The sequence below is a fragment of the Nanorana parkeri genome, unplaced genomic scaffold, assembly GCF_000935625.1.
Source record: "Nanorana parkeri isolate BGI_ZX_2015 unplaced genomic scaffold, ASM93562v1 scaffold5, whole genome shotgun sequence".
NCBI classification, from domain to species: domain Eukaryota; kingdom Metazoa; phylum Chordata; class Amphibia; order Anura; family Dicroglossidae; genus Nanorana; species Nanorana parkeri.
In genome coordinates this window covers 5,717,639-5,735,398 of record NW_017306273.1, presented here as the reverse complement: position 1 = coordinate 5,735,398, position 17,760 = coordinate 5,717,639, and the positions used below count along the sequence as shown (strand labels likewise).

The 17,760-nt window shown below is 44.2% G+C and overlaps 1 protein-coding gene across 2 annotated transcripts in view; it reads left to right on the top strand.

The window, feature by feature from the left end:
• KIF1B (kinesin family member 1B) overlaps window positions 1-17,760 on the top strand; it is a 132,936-nt gene that overhangs the window by 67,733 nt on the left and 47,443 nt on the right. The window contains exons 13-20 of one of the 2 annotated variants that reach the window (XM_018552497.1): window positions 1,846-2,090; window positions 5,648-5,727; window positions 7,433-7,508; window positions 12,227-12,306; window positions 12,390-12,496; window positions 13,507-13,590; window positions 13,680-13,860; window positions 15,448-15,520. In XM_018552497.1, the coding sequence (XP_018407999.1) occupies window positions 1,846-2,090; window positions 5,648-5,727; window positions 7,433-7,508; window positions 12,227-12,306; window positions 12,390-12,496; window positions 13,507-13,590; window positions 13,680-13,860; window positions 15,448-15,520 (926 nt within the window). The remainder of the gene's footprint in view (window positions 1-1,845; window positions 2,091-5,647; window positions 5,728-7,432; window positions 7,509-12,226; window positions 12,307-12,389; window positions 12,497-13,506; window positions 13,591-13,679; window positions 13,861-15,447; window positions 15,521-17,760) is intronic. The other variant, XM_018552506.1, reaches the window with a different exon arrangement.

Below are 17,760 nucleotides of genomic sequence, written 5' to 3'. Positions count from 1 at the left end.
CGGTCTTTTCGCCATTTAATGATATATTTTTATGCCTGTTAGATTAATAATTAATTAAAATTCCAAGGAGGATTGTCTAATAAAATTGTGGACTCCTGTGTTGGGTCGGTACTCATAACTGCCTGCAAGTTATCCAGTTGCCCTTTTAAATCTGATGCACTGACACCCTGAGAGTTATAAGTGGGGGATGCAGGTAGTCTTGGCTATTTGACACAATTCTGGTGTTTCCCACTCTGTTTTATGCAAGTAATAATATATTTTTTAATACAAGTCGTATACTTTCTGGTAGAGGCTTGCACTGCTCCATCTCCTCATTCCTCGACTGCTGTCATGTGGTTTAATGGACATCTGTCCTGAGTTATTGACATTACGGAGCAGATAAATCTGTTGAAGAGATGTCGCCATTGCAGCAGCACAAAAACAGTGACCCTCATTTGTCAAAGTGTCTGATAGAACTTTCTTTGTAGTCCCGAGACAACCTATAGGGCTTTGTTTTCCTTTTTTTTTTTTTTTAACCAATAGGGGAAAAGCTAATCATAAACAGTAGATGGAGGTCGATGAGCAAGCATGACTGACCACCTTTAAAGGAGAACTATTGGGTCTGGGCTTTTCCCCATAGTTCTCCTAAGGGTAACGGGAGGACACAAACAAGCGTCCTCCCGTCACCCAAAGCTCAGTATACCGTGAGCTACAGCTCACGGTATACTGAGACCACCGCAGCCGGGACGGATCTCGACAATTCTGTCTGGATCCACCTGGATCCACCCAGCTGTGTGAGTGACAGCTGGCTCTGACTATCTAGAGGCAGAGCCAGCTGTACCCGCCCCCTCCCCGTCCGTTCCGCCAGTCAGCGCTGGAGGATCGGACGGGGGGGAATCCCTGCAGGGAGCCGTGAGTGACAGTCACAGCTCTCCGCCCGGATAGATCGAGAAGTGAGTGAGCGCCGGTATGTGTTCGCTCACTTCCTGATCTACTGAGCCGACCTGTGACAGTTTCATTGTCACAGGTCGGCTCAGATTATGAGGCTGAGTGAAAATCACTCGCCTCATAATTCTCCTTTCAGCAACTGTGCCAAGCATTCACATAGGCAGCCATTAGTATGTAAGCCTATGTCAAAGGAAGGGAAGGTATGGTGTAGACAGCTCCAGCACTACATCATTATAGGGAAAACAATAGCTATCGGGATAGTACATCAAGTAGCCTTCACAGTGCACTGACGCCGGCCCTACTGAACAGCTTTGGAATGAATTGGAACACTGATTGCAAACTAGGTCTTCTCATCCAACATCAGTACCTGACCTCACCAATGCTTTTTGTTTGGCTAATAAGCACAAATTCCAACAGAGACACTCCACAATCTTGTGTAGTATGACTCTGGTATTTTTTGATGGAGAGCTCATCTATGACAATCTCAACCTTTCTCTCATGACAACGTTCCATTAATAGAAAGTGTGGGGAACACAAGCTGATCTTCTTTCAGACACATTGACAAATGAGGCCTCCTAGTCATATATAATCTTCATTTATTGAAGTGTTTGGCAGAGGAACAGTTCTTGTTTCCCAAAGCAAAGAGATTCTTCTGTTAAAAGGAAACTCTGGTTGCCATGGGTAGCAGGAATAGTTCTTTCTTCAAACAGGTTGATAAATGTAACGCCCTCCCTCTTCTATCACTATTCTTATTTGTTTCCTTTTCATCTTCCCGCTTTTAATTGTCCTTTCTTAGCGGCCATCTTGTGTGGTGTGACGTTGAGTGAGCGTTCTGTCCTATCTCACTGCCGTTTCCTTTTCCCTTCTCTCCTTGTTCCCCTTACCCATCCACCCCGGCTTCCCTTTCTCTCCTCCTAGCTCTCCCTTCTGTGGCGTGCCTTCCTTTGTCAGATATCAACGACAACCAGAACCTTAAGAATAAATACTTGCTAGCCAATGAAAACCAACGACCTGGGCATTTCTCCACAGCCTCCATGGGCTCGCTGGCCTCTTCACCCTCATCCTGCTCTCTCAGTAGCCAGGTGGGCCTGAACTCAGTGACGAGTATCCAGGAGAGGATTATGTCCACGCCAGGAGGAGAGGAAGCCATCGAACGCCTTAAGGTAACCTCCGCCATGATGTTATTAGATGCCGCAATATATAATAGAGATTCTGAGGCTTGTCTGCAGGCCTCAGCCTCGATGCATGCTCTGTGACATTAACAGGTCCCTGATAGTTACCGTATTTTGCGGTCTATAAGACGCTCTGGACGATAGGACGCATGGCTTCTGTGACAGAAATTCTATGACAGAAATTCTGTCACAGAAGCTGCAGTTAGTGACTGCTGAGACAGGTGGCGCTGTCTCAGTAATCACACGGAGCAGGCGAAGAACGACGTTCTTCGTCTGCTCAATGGGCTCTATGGTGAGCTCCTATGGGGGACCGTGACGGGTCATGGTCCCCCAGAGGAACGGGGTACCCAGAAAACCACGGCGGGGGGCGGACACGATCGCCGATGCCGCCGCCGCTCAATTTAATACAAGGGATCTAATTAGATCCCTTGTATTAAACGAACAGCGGCTCCCACTGTACATTCAGCTCTGCTTGTCAGGAGCAGGGCTGAATGTACAAAAAGAAACTACTCGCCCGGCGCCCGTAACTGCATGTCCCGGGCGTCGGGCGATAGGTATTCGCTCCATAAGACGCAGGCACATTTTCCCCCTCCTTTTGGGGGAAAAAAAGTGCGTCTTATGGAGCGAAAAATACGGTAAATGTTTTTAGTTTTATTTTAAGCAGAAACAACCAACAAATATTTGCTTTGGCTAAAGCTGCTTTTCTGTTTTGATGACTCTTCAGGAAGTGAGGGAAAATGTCCCTAATGACTGAACAAGCAGCAGTAAATACCTGACAATGGTGCTAAACCCTTCCCCCAAAATGCTTTGGCTGGAGTTGTACTTTAAGTATACCCTTTCTTTACAGCATGACTAAAGGCAAAACGTTGCAGCCTCTGTCAGGTTTTTGTCGGTGATTACATGCCATCTCATTAAATAAGCTGAATCGCTTTCGTAAGGGCCGTAGTACCCCAAAACCGAAGGGGGTCCTGAGGGAAATCCGAAATATGTAAGAAGCAGCAAGGGTGCCGCACCAATGATGATAAAGTCCAGAGTGTTTTAAGAGAATAAGAGAACCAATGTGTTTTGGGGTTAAAACACTCCACCTAAACCAGAGCTTAAATATCATAGACCTTCAGAAGTGCCTGGTGCCTGGACTTTGAGAGATTTTCACAATATTTCGATATATAACGTCAGATGTTGCCACCACGCTGCACAACTTAGCGGTCCGGTACTTCTGAAATTCCATATTATCTAAGCCCTGATAAAGGAGGAATGCTTGAACCCCTGAAATGCAATAGCTGTCTTATTCCACTGATTATTCAATTGAAAAAAACACTCTGGGATCTATCACCAGTGGTAAGGCGTCGTTCTCACATGTTTTCATTGTTGTCTGTGACTCTGCTAGGGAGATTTGTTCTCTCTCATTGTCCTGATCACTAATGTCTCCAGGAATGAAAGTGAGGGTAAGTTGAAGGTGACCTCAGACCCTCTGATGGCCTCAGCAATGGCAGCTCCCATATTTGTATCCGAACAGGCTAATTATTTAGTAGAAAACTTCCAACACAAACTAAACCCATAAGTGGAAGAACATAGTGCACCACCGTCCTTCACAGCACTATTCTTATTACTCAACTACACATTCATCCTCCAAGCAAGTCCAGCCAATGGTGGTATTGCAGTAAAATGTGGAGTCCGGCAGTAGTGGCCCACTATGGCCCTTCCTATTTTATAGTGGAAGGATCTTCCCTGCCCTCTTCATGCTCACCTTGGGCCACACTTAGCAGCAGCCCTGTAATACAGCAGGGACATTGGGGGTCATAGCTATAGTCATAAAAGCTAAAAAAAACTATGAAACCTAAAACACACAAAAAAACAGTTCATATATGTAAGTCTCAACAGTATATTTAGCTCTTAAGCAGAAATGGCCCTTTAAGTAGAAGATGGGGGTGCTGACCGTGACCCCCGTCCTTGCCCTCCCATCTCCCCCCCACCCAGCCGCGGTACAATGCAGACAGTGCGCACCCTTTATGTCTGGACAGTCCTGCTATTGTATGCGGCCTATAAGAGGCTCCGGCTGCAGCGCATTACATTTGTATGCAGGAGGCGAAGAATAGGCCTATTCTTGTGACCATTTCCACAGCACCGCAATCACGCCACCACACTGCCTGACATAAACAGGAACTTCACCATCAGGATTAAAGAGCCAGAGCAACCCAAAGACAAGCCGGCATCCATAGAAAGCATGCATAGAAATGGAGACTATGTCAAAGTTCACGTTTCTAACGTTTTCTGTGTCATTTACTGCAACCGCATATTATTATTATAATACAGGATTTATATGGCGCCAACAGTTTGCGCAGCGCTTTACAATATAAGGAGGACATTACAATCACAATACAATTCCAGACAAGATGGTGAGGGCCCTGCCCGTGAGAGCTTACAATCTAAAAATCTAAATCCGAGGCGGAGCTAAAACAAAATTGGCATTTTATCATTTATGAGTGTGTCTAGAATTGAAGCTGCACACTGGAATATTCAAGTCCAGATACAAGTTTACAAAGACGTGTTTTGGGGTCTGCACTCTACCTGCTTCATCAGGGCTGGCTTTATGGAACATAAAACAATATCTTGAATAAACATGAATGTAAGCGTATAAAATATGTATAATATAAAATCTGATACTTCTTATCACTCAGAATGTAATTCACCAGACTATGAATACATTAGTAACCTATCTGAAATGTATTCATTTATGTATTTATTAAAATAATTTTTTACATACATCCACTGTAAGTACTGGAATCTGTCCTGATATCAGCCTCCTTCAATCCTCTGGAAGACAGGAAGATGAAGGCGCAGAACTAGGAGCCAATCAGGCTCTGCTGCTTTGCATAGCGCGGTCCTTTTCCCTTCCTGAGCATGCTTATGGGAGGGAAGAGTATAGGGATGTCCTCATATGTGTGCTGCTGCTCCTTTGTTGTCCAGTCACAAACAGGGGCGGGCTGGTGACCGAGCATTATTACTGCAGCAGTAAAGGTGAAAAAGTGAGGTCACAAGCATAGGTATGCTGTCTGGCAGGGGTGCGATGTTACTTCATAAGCCTGGCTGAACAGAATTTCAACTCTTTTGGTACTTAAGGCAGTTCACATGCATTTATTTAGGCTTTAAGCAATTGCTGAACTACAGCTTGCGGGCAGGAGATTTAGGTAGTTTGGCTGAAAAAGCCTAATGTCTATGGCAGGGGTAGGAATGTATCCCTACCAGAGTTCTATACAGCCATGTATCCCAACAGGAGTTCATCTCTTGTCCCACTTCATCCCAAATGAGGAAAACTTTCTTGGTGTTGCGCTTAATTTTGACCAGGTTTAAAATGATTTCATATGTTCTTGGTATCGATACGTCTTGTATGCTGTTCACATTGTGATCAGAATCCTATTGAGCTCAGCGTTTCAATAGAGAATGATGGTCAATGAGGCACCGTGCTTCCCCAGTTTGGTGCAGTTGGACTGCTTATGCAGAACAAACTCTTAGGTTCAATTTTTCATATTTACTTTTCTAACCTTCAGGAATCAGAGAAAATTATCGCCGAGCTCAACGAAACCTGGGAGGAAAAACTTAGAAAAACAGAAGCAATCCGCATGGAAAGGTACAACATGAGATTTCACTCACTGTTCTTAAATAAGACCAGGAGCCGTGGACCTTATGCTGTAGCTCCGATCAACCAATCAGAAGTCTTCTCTCACTGAAGTGACTACACATCATAAAAATGTTACTGGTTGCTGTGGGCTTGTGCACTTTGCACGTCATCTGCAGTCATATTAAAGGATAATTAAACCCTCGGTGGTTTTTGCATATATCTACTGCTAGCAAGCGGTAGATATAGGTAAAAACTTACCTGTGTCTCTGCCGCGCGCTCCCATCCGAAGATCTGAAAAGTCTCGGGCAGCCGCAAAGGATGATAGGGCGGGCGCATGCGCAAAAAAGATCTTCGGCCGGGAGACGAGGAGAGACGCAGGGTAAGTCTATGCAGGCAGCCCGGCCACGTGCACCCGCACTCACTCCGTGGGACACAGAAGACACATCAGACTGCGCTGGATCAGAGACCGACCCCAGACCTGGAGGGACTCCTGAATACTACAGGAAAGAAGATGATCGGATCAAGAGGCAGCATTTAAGGTAAGTCGCTACACCAGCATTGGGGGGGGGGGGGGGGATATCCTTTAATGTCACTTTAAAGTGACATTGCAAGAAAAAACTCTTTCCAGGCTATCAATGGAGGGTTGTAGAGAGTACCACGGGGGACGATGCTTGCAGCTATTTACTGAAAATTCCTTGTCTGCATGCTCAGGGAGTTCTTGAACCCCCCACAAGCACAAGTGTCAACTTTGCTCACACCCGAGACGTGCCCTTTACATACCAGAATGCAAAACATGCACCTTTAATAGGTGTCGGCTAACAGGTTCTTCCGTCTAAGTAATGTAAAACATGTGATATTCTTTATTCAGTTCATTGTAGAGTCTGTTACCTTTATTTCCGAGTGTTTAGCAGCAGAATCCCCTCACTCATCATGTTAACGTCTCTCCCGCTACAGTGATCACTCTGTATCACTGGTCGATTATTGACTTTTTTTTTTAAAGGTTTGGACAGTGTTATGCTGAAAGGGATTCCGGGTTCACTTAATTGCTGCAACAGCTGCAAACACTCATTTTCCTTTTGCTCCCTCTGCTTTTCTGTGTGGCTGCTGGGAGTGAAGAGGGAAATCCTTATGTTAAGTCTAAAGTTGGCCAATAGATGATCTGCAGAGTTTCTATGGTCAGATGGACAAAGTGCAACAGATTCCTTCATCTACGTTAAACCATGTGGATGGAGGAATCTCCCGCTGGGTTAAGTTTCAGTCGGCCCCGCTGTTTGTCAAAACACCTGAACAATCTGATTGGATGCAGGCATTGCTCAGGTATTTTGAGAGCCAGCGGGGCCGACTATCAAGATACTGAAGATTGGCCCTAGCGGGAGGTTCCTCCATCCACACAGTTTAGCGTAGGTGGAGGAATCTGTTGCACTTTTTTTTTTATCCGACCCTAGAAAATCTGCCGATAATCTATAGGTGTTTGGCCAGCTTTAGTCAGAATTTGGAGCTTACACAGGCTGAGGACTCTCTTACTACCCCCCTTGTAACAGTGTTGGGTGCCTGATTGGCCTAACACCAAACACTATCGCTGTCAAGTGGGTGGAATGGGAGTGAGTCACATGATCTGCATACCTGGAAGTACCGGGTATATTGGCTAGACACCTTTTGGACCAGCAGATAGTTTGTGTTATCAAATGATACTTACACCTTCTTTTAATTTCAGGGAGGCGTTACTGGCAGAGATGGGTGTGGCCATACGTGAGGACGGAGGAACATTGGGTGTCTTCTCTCCTAAAAAGGTACAGTTCATTGTGGAAGAACTAAAATCATGTCGGTGATGCAGAATTTTAGGCCCCATTTACACTAGCGAGTGGGGCCACTTTGCGGATTCTTGCAGCTGGAATCTGTCCCTGCAGTTAGGAACAGATGAATGTCCCCAACCACAGTCTCTCTGTGTCCACGGACGATCACCTATCCCTAAAGGTGCCCATACACTGCTCGATTCTCGTACGAGAATCGCGGGAAATCCCGCGATCGTACGAGAATCGAGCAGTGTGAACGAAGACGTGCGACCGTTTCTGCTGTGCGGTCGCACGTCTTTTGTCGAACCAGCATGCTCGAAAACCCGCCAAGAATCGTACGATTGTCGGCGGGTTTCTAGCCTGCTCGTTCGATAGCTGGGGAACGGGCAGGTGTGGGCACGCGCACACTGCCTGTTCTGCATTGCGGTCATCGGAAGCCCGCCCCTCAGCGGGGCGGGCTTTCGATGATCGCAAGTACGATCTGCCCGTCCAAGGTGGGCAGATCGTACGAGCTTTCAATAAGCATACGACCATCGCAAGACAAAAGTCTTGCGATGGTCGTAAGGTGTATGGGCACCTTTACAGTGGGGGGACTGGTACATGTCTGATTACATCTGCACAGCTGTGACCACTGTCAGCGTGACGTTGCTTGCACAAGCTTCCCGGCTGCAGCTATTTACACACACCTATGCACTATGATATTTTTATCTTCAAATGCTTTTGTTTTATGTTCTTTATGTTTTCATTTAAGTGTCTCACAAGTGCTCTTTAAAGAATAAGTGCCCTTTAAAAAACACATTAGCCCTATTCAATTGATCCAAACAAAACAAGGTAGCAATTACAACTCTGTTCCTTTTCTTTACTGCACCTGTCATTATAGATCTACATTAGGATCTGTAATCATGTCGATAGGTCATATTTCATACCTTTACATGATAGGGTTATATTTTTTATATGACTGACATTTTTGCAGTGCTTTACATTGACATCAGTTGCTACCCTCAAGGAGCTTACAATCTGCTGTCCCTATCTCACATGCATACATACACATGCTAGCAGCAATTTAGACATGAGCCAATTAACCTGTCTTTGGTGTGTGGGAGAAAACTGGAGTACTCGGAGGAAACCCATGCAAGCTCAGGCAGAACATGCAAACTCCTTACATATAGTGTCCTGCCTGGGATTCCAGCTGAGTACCCCAGTGCTGAAATGGTGACCATTGAGCCATTGTGCTGCGTAGTAAAGCAGCAAATTTATATTACATAAAGGCATTCCGGCATGCCTATAGATTTGCATGCTCCCTATGAAGGCATAGATGTCGCTAGAGGTATTTGGGAGATTTTTTGTTTTTATGTTACACCAGAAAACTCTGCATCTTTAAATACATGTTTCTGGATACTACACTGAAGGCATGTGCTAAATAAGATACATGATTTTTAGCCTTCTGTCATTGAAACAACATAACATATCATACCACAAAGGTGCACATACTCTTTAAACACTTTCTGTGTGATGTCATTGGCTACTACCAGAAAATGTGTCCACTGCATTGTTTATCATATCTTGAAGTGACCTTTCCTCCCTCTCCATCTCCCAATCCACACAGCAATTTCCCCTTCCTGGTCTGCTATAGATTTCCTCTAATGTCCTGTCTTCTTTCTGTACATTTTGCTGTCAATGCTCACTCTTACGCAGATTTCCTCCATGATCTTTGATGAATATTTTGATTCTCTGTCCACAGATCAGGTCTGTCCATCAACTCAATTCATGAGCCAGCGATAAACGTTAATCCCTTTGCGTGTCTGTTTTCCCATCTAGCTGTTAAATGGTTAATTAATTACCAATGGGAACAGGGATATCAATAAGGTGCTGATATTTTTCAGGACTAATCTAGTTGAGCTGTTTTTCATAGTATCTGTAATTAACCGGGAGAAGTTTGTGGCTCATGAATTGCTGTGTTTTCATTGTGATTTTAGTGACATGTAGCATACCCCCATCAATATGGATTGTAGATTAGAATCCCCAAATACTTTCGAGTCTGGCCAAATCCTGTAAGTGGATGCTGAAGAGGGTGAATCACACGTTGGCTTCTTATGGGCAGGACCACACAGGAGGGCGAATCACACATTGGCTTCTTATGGGCAGGACCATATAGGAGGGCGAATCGCACATTGGCTTCCTATGGGCAGGACCTCACAGGAGGGCAAATCACACATTGGCTTCTTATGGGCAGGACCACACAGGAGGGCGAATCACACATTGGCTTCTTATAGGCAGGACCACACAGGAGGGCAAATCACACATTGGCTTCTTATGGGCCGGACCACACAGGAAGGCAGATCACAAATTGGCTTCTTATAGGCAGGACCACACAGGAGGGCGAATCACACATTGGCTTCTTATAGGCAGGACCACACAGGAGGGCGACATTGGTGCATCCCTGCCTTGGTGACACCACTCTAATGAACATTAAATCATTTTTTGTATTACTGATTGTGGTTGGAAAGAATTTCCTTACTTCCTGTCCCACCACAGTAAGACAGGAAGTTTGAAGAAATCTCTCCAATGGGAACACAGCAACAAATGCCTAAAGAGGTTCTAACCCTTAGCCACCATATCCAAAGCTAAAGCTATGTTTGGCAGGAGATGGGCTTTCAAGGTTAGATTCACTACAAACTTTTTTTTTTTGTACTTTTGTTATATATATTTAATTATAGATGGTGTCTAAAACCTACAGTTTGCCTGACCCTTATATCTACTTCTGACTGGCCTCTTATATCTCCCTGGGGCACATCAGAGGCATTTCCCTGCCAGTGCCACTGACTGTGCCCACTCCCACCTCATCCAACATGGAGAGTGAACGTCTAGATTAATGCCAAGTGCAATCCCAGTCTGATTTGGGATTTCAAGGCTAGAGCTCTCACCACAGAAATAAACAATAAATAGAGAATGCCAATGAGGATTTCATTCTTCAGCAACTGCCAAAAACACCTCTTTTAGGGGGATCCGCCCTTTAATTATGGAAATGTTCTTAGATAGGACTCTATATGTAAGTATTTATCAGTCTAGACTAGATGGTGTCGTGACGTACTGGGACTTATAGTTCTGCAACAGTTTGACAAGCTTGGATTGCTTTCCTTTTGATTTGAAGCACTCGGGGACAATATTCAGAATTGCTTGTGTTGAAATCCTGGCTTTGGATTCTGTTTGCCATACATTTACGTATTTGCATATTCTCAACAAGCAGTACATTATAACTAAGACAAGCTCTCTGTATCACTGGACCTCTGTAGCTGCAGATACTATGGAGGAAAGCATCCTCAAAGTTCACAACAGAAGCCCTAAAATCCAGTTGTAGTCCACTTTCTGGGAGTTCATCTTCCCCTGTTCACTCTCACTGTAGGGATTTCTCAGTCTTCTAATATGAACACGTAGCAGGAGTTTACATTACAAGCTGAGTTGCTGAGAAACTGACCAGAGCTCAAATTCAGTGTACTTTGAGGAGGAAATGCTCCACAGTGACTGTAACTACATAGGTCCATGAGGGTTTATCTTAAAGCTCATTCATGGCTTGTGAAGAATATGTAAATACTTGAATGTCAATTGACTGGCCACAATTTTAATTCAAGCACCATCTCTGGAAATGGTGAAAGCAGACCAGATAAGTAGGACTGCAGCATGACATGTAGTAAGACCCTGTGGTACGTGTTCTTTTTTTCTTGGCATGCAACTGGCTCTTTTCCAAGGGGATTTGTGTATCAAGCCAGTCGGCCTCGAGGCAGTTCTTGGTGGGTCTCGGGAACGAGCATGGAGTGATTCAGGATGATTCCTTTGTCTTACAGAGTTTTATGCAGCTTGTCACCTTCAGACTGTTTCAGAACTACAAGTCCCAGCTGACTGTCCTGAATATAACATTACACAGGAAACGCTGTCTTCTCTAGAGCTCACTGTTGTCATGCTTTTCATTTCATCTGTCAATCATCACTCTCTTTTTATCTGTCAATCATCACTCTCTACTACTTCCTGGCAAATGTCACGCAGATCTTATCGCCCAGTCCTTGCGATCTGTTCGCTGACTCTAATGGGGTCTTTTCCCCCAAAAAGGTTTGTACTGTGAATTAGCTGCAGTTACATTTACATTAAATGTATGTTGAAATGAAGTAATTGTAAGTACCGGCTTAGTATTGGCTTTCTGTAAATCCTTTCTAAGCAACAGGCTGGGAGAGGGCAGGCCAGCACTAGAAGACAATCTGACTTTACTGCAGTGCACACTGATGGTGAAGATGCTGACAGGAGTGAGCAGAAGGATGACCCCATTGCTGTGCTGCTTTTCTTTTTTTGGCAAGCCAGCAAGCTGAGAGTGCATCCAGGTTCTACTGTAGTACTCGTGCTGCCGTGAAGTTCAGAGAATTGCATAGAATTGACTGCATACAATTAAAGATTCTATGGTGGGTAAAGGGATTCCAATACATGTATTTAAATTGTGGAACTAGATCTTTACTCGGAATTCAGTCTCAGTTTTCACCCCGGGAAGTCTATTTTTTACTGGTTGGAATGGATTTCCTGAGTCTTATAGGTGAGAGTTTTATGCATTATGTTGTAAGTCTGTACTGTAGATTTGTTGCCCAGATGTGTTCCTGAACAACTGAAGGCAGGGAGGTTCCTCATTCCTAGCATAGAAGATTGATTCTAATGACTACATTCTGTTTTTGCAGACACCTCACCTCGTTAACCTTAATGAAGATCCTCTCATGTCGGAGTGCCTTTTGTATTACATCAAAGATGGTATCACCAGGTAAACCAACATACGGTGTAATCGCACATCTCTGTTTTTTGCTGCACCGACACTGCTTTGACGTAACCATTTTATTTCACCAGGGTTGGTCAGACAGACACCGAGAGGCGCCAGGATATTGTGCTAAGCGGTGCCCATATTAAAGAAGAACACTGCATATTCCGCAGCGAGAGGAGGCCAAATGGAGAAGGTAAAGGTTCCGCACAAATGATGAACTTTAGCGGGACGGGCTGAGCCATCATTTGGCTCCACAGTTACCATTACTTTTCTTGATGGTATTGTAAAATTCTGAAACAAATAAGTTAATCATTTTATGAGTAACGTCACTGCAGATGTGCAGCAATCCAGAGCAAACAAACATGTCAGTTTTCATCGGTTACAGGTTACGATAAAGATGGAGTTTTTTGTTGGTGGATTTGGGTTGCTGTGCAGGGGCAACTGAGAACTTAATTGCAGGGAGATTATGACTCCTGTCATTAGAGTTCACCCAAAACTGAAATTCTAGCTTACAGCGAATTGAACCTTAAGCTGTTTTTATATAGCCGACCTGTGACAATAAAACTGTCACAGGTCGGCTCAATAGATTGGGAAGTGAGCGAACACATACCGTTGCTCGCTCACTTCTCGATCCTGTCCCTGCAGAGAGCGTGACTGGCGGAACGGACTGGGGAGGGGGCGGGTACAGCTGGCTCTGCCTCTAGATAGGCAGAGCCAGCTGTCACTCACGCAGCTGGGTGGATCCAGACAGTAATGTCGGGATCCGTCCCGGCTGCGGCGTCTCCGTATACCGCGAGCTGAAGCTCGCGGTATACTGAGCTTTGGGTGACAGGAGGACGCTAGTTTGTGTCCTCCCGTTACCCTAAGGAGAACTATGGGGAAAAGCACTGACCCCATAGTTCTCCTTTAACATTTTGTATTGTACAGACAAAACATATATATATACATATACCAAACATACAAACCAATAGGGAAAAGGAATGGGTACAATACCAATACTGCTTGAAAGATATAAATAAAATAACTGATTATAATAAAAACAACACTTTTGGTTCTATAATAAAGAATTGAGCACCCACAACCATGGAAATAGGGGGATCTCCTCTATTCAAATTACAGTTCTAAGTTTCAGGACCATAAACCCTTTCGACCCTTAAACTCCTTTAACGTCTGTTACTAATCTTTTGCCTCTCATCTCCTTAGTTATTGTCATGTTGGAGCCATGTGAGCATTCAGAGACTTATGTTAATGGAAAGCGGGTTGTCCTTCCTGTACAGCTGCGTTCCGGTAAGGAAGAAGGTTTTCAATTTATATCACTTCAGCCCCCAGAAAGTCGACTGATTCATTTTAATACCTCTTTATTCTTGTTCTTTCAGGAAACCGAATCATTATGGGCAAGAATCACGTTTTCCGCTTCAACCACCCCGAGCAGGCCCGGGCAGAGAGGGAGAAGACGCCATCAGCAGAGACGCCCTCAGAGCCCGTGGACTGGACATTTGCTCAGCGTGAGCTCTTGGAGAAACAGGGTATCGATATGAAACAGGAGATGGAGAAAAGGTACATGAGACCCAAATTATTATCATCCCTGGGCTACTCTGCGTGACTTGTCCAAAAAGCAAAACTCGCATAACCAATCAGATTTCTTTTTTAAATTAGACTTTCCTACACATCAGCCTTTTAGGATTAAACAGGACTAAGGGAGAAAGCTCATTTCTTTATTATATTTCATATTTAAATGGTATACATATTATTATTATTTATTCCTCACAAAGGCGCAAACATGCAACTGTTTAGAGTGGAGTGAAAACGTTACATTAAAAATAAAGAGGGGGAAATGTATCAAGCAAATCATTGACACAATTAGATGGAAATCTAGCTGCTTGATTCATCAAAGTCTATGACATAGACTGTATTTGTATTGGTGACCCCTGTGCCTGTTATCCCGGGCAGCCATGTGAGACAGATCTGAGACAGGTTTAGCTCTGAAGATGAAACAGATTTTGACTCCAGACAGATTCACAAATTTGTGGCCAGGGACAGGTTTAAAATTTGTGAATGAAGCTGAACTATTAGAGTAAACCCGTCTCACTGTACTGTTTTAGCATTGCCTGTGCAGCAGAGCCGGTAAATGTCCCCCCAAAGCGACCTGAATGTCCTTTACAACTAAACAATTGTCTTTTTCTGCAGCAGAACACAACGAAAAGCATGTGTGTTAAAACGTAGTGGTGTGACTAGAACTGAATATAAGCTGCCAGTGTCACAATAACAAACCATGTCTGATTGCTTTTTGTGGCCACTGAACACTTGTTGAGAGAGAAATATTTAGGTGACCACTCCTACTGAAAATGTCACAGTCTGGCTTATATACGTGATGCTTTGACTTCAATAGTTGTCACAGAGATGGCAGCATTTTAGCAAACACTTAATTAACAGGAAATAGGTACCGTAATGGCTTTCACTGCGCAGAATGATGTGGTATGCCAATATAAAAGCAAGTCCTTGGGAAGCTGGACATAACAAACCAGTCCAGCTTTTCATGCTGTATTAGATCAATTTGTGCTGTTCATACCATGCTGACCCCAGGGCTGGATTTACTCTCTCTGCTGCCCCAAGGCCAGGTTCCTCAATGCGCCCCCCTACCCGCCAACCCCTCTACCCCCAATGGAGAATGGCAGACCTGCAGGCTGCATACAATGTCACCGAGATCACTTGTACAGGGCTAGCTCTGCTTGCCCAAAGCTAGCCCTGCTTTGGGCAAGCAGAGCTAAATGTACAGCGGCTTCCCTGCTATACATTTATCTCTGCTTGCCCAAAGCAGGGCTAAATGTAGAAAACAACTACCCGCCCGGGCATCGGGAGATAGGAATTCCACACCCGTGCTGCCCCTCTACTCCCTGCTGCCCCGAGGCCGGGCCTTGGTTGGCTTTGTGGGAAATCCAGCCCTGGTTGCCCCTTACAACCACAGAGGCAGCAAAGTGGAGTTTGACCAGCGTGTACCAAATAGTAGATGTACATGTCTGCCAGATGGAGGCGTCTCCAAAAATCTGAAATTGTTCACAACTGCTAAGATTCCTCTGTGTGTCTCTGCTTTTAGAGCCTTATCGGGCCTGTTGTAGCTCACAGTGTTTATCTCTATTCCGCCAGGCTTCAGGAAATGGAAATTTTATACAAGAAGGAAAAGGAAGAAGCGGATCTCCTCCTGGAGCAGCAGAGACTGGTAAGAGCTGCATTGCTGAATTTCCTCACTGTCGCCCCCTTGTTCTCACTGACGCTTATCCCTCACACCATGTAGTATGACCACACTTCTTAGCCTACACAACGGACCTCAGCTCATCAGCTGCTCAAGTTAGGCTTCCTTACATCAATCACTATATATTTCTACTTTGTACCATCCAGTGTTATGCAGCTTTTAAATCCTTGCAATAACCTCTGTGAGCTTGTCCAGATGCTTTTCACAGGCACGGGGAGTGTAGATACATTTATTGGGGGCCTTTGCATGAAAGGAAATGTCTACAACAATACTAGCAGTGCAGAAGTTGCCATCTATTATATGATCATCAAAGACACAAAACTTTGCACCATGTAGTAGTGGCAATGACTCAAAGCATCCATTCAGAAATCAGATTTCAGCAGTTTGCAGCAGTCTGTCCCATGAAAGCTGATTTCTGATCAGTTCCAATCAGTTCAGATTTTCAACACTTTGCCTTTTGTATCTGTCAAATAAAGGGACAGTATCACCTAATATGTAGGCTTTTCCAGTTTTTTTAGGAACTGCAAGTCACACAAAGTCCTCCCAGTATGGCTGCCAATTTGCATGAAGGGGTTGCGGAAGCATTGTTATGAAAGTTGTTAAAGGGAAATTCTGGGCAAAAAAATAACATATATGACTCAGACTGCCAGTGGCATTAACCCAGCGGTTTGTGTGTTTCCTGGTTTTCCCTGTAACAGTTTTATGACCCATTCTTACTATAAGTCTATTTATAATTATTTGTCCATCTAAGACTACCCTACACACAGGGTGACAACACTGCTCTGTGATTACACTGGAGAACGAGCAGTGTTGTCACCTTTTGTACAGAGTAGACTTAGATGGACAGATAGCTTTAAATGCTTAAAGTAAGAAACAAATTAATGGCAGCTAACACAGAGCAATGGGCTGCATAGACATTGTACATCCGTACATTGTAATGTCCGATCTCCCGATTAGTGTGGGCATACAGACAGAAGGTGTGACTGTATTAGTATATATTTTACAGAATGTCACAATCTGATATAAGGTAACAGTGCTTTCATAAACAAACTGCAGTCCTGTTTTTATATGGTGATCTGCCAGTATGATCATTAGAGGGGATCCAGACAGTTCCTAATGAAGACAATTTAATAATTAGAGCCTATAGAGCACTACTGCTACCTTTTTTGTCCATGGCAACATCATATGTTCTCTGCAATGGTCCAGTGGAGTGTTTTAGATTGAAAAGAAGAATCTAGTTGGTTGCTGTGGGGAGAAAGTGATGACACTATTAGGACTTGGGGTTTTATTTGCTTAGAAATAAATGGCAGACCACTTACAGGAGAAATGCCAACTCTAATGATGCTTGAGGAATGCTGCACCTCCTCCTGTTAGCGCCAGCATCCAGTGGTACATGAAATTCCGCATCCCCGGTATCCCTCAGGTTGTGCATTAGTCTCTGCCGCAGTCTTATACTTCCATAAGTCTGTGAAGAAATCATGCAGTGAACAGAAAAATCTCCTATATGTTGCACCTTGAATTTATGAAACTACAGAGATCAGCAAAGCTGGGGTGATCAAGTATCTGCATTCTTCTTGCTGCATTAAAATAAAGTGTGTAAGCAATGCGTAGAGATGCCGGGGGTGCCAAATTTTACATAACATTACATTTGTCCCTCTGCCCTGCACACAGACTTCAATCTCTACTTCTATTCTAATACATTCTCGTATTGTTGAAGGTGATAGTGTCCCTTTAAAGCCAGTAGATGTGTAATGTGAAATGCATGGAGTGCATTGCTTGTGAATTTGTATACTACAGAACCTGGGAGGATTTTTTTTCACTGATGTTTCTTATAAATAAAATCTGTCCTGAAAGAAACATAGAGGCAGCCATTGCAGACCTCTCTTTCTTATTATACTAGTGGCCTGTCTGTCACGCTGACCCTTTGGCTAGAGGTTCAGTATAACCGCCAGGCAACTAGCATTTTCATAAGGAGGTCAGCATGACGGCCTCTGTAGTTCTGTCTTGATAGGTGTACTTTAAGTCACTCACATGGGGGGCAGTTGAGCAGAATCTTCGGGTGCCATCATCCTGCACACATTAGGCAACTGTTGTGTATTAGAGAACAGCAGGCCACTTACCATTACACAAGGCCCAGGCACAGCAAAAAGGTCATTTGTAAAGTAATGATGAGTGTTGTCTTTTATATTTTAGAAATAACTACCATC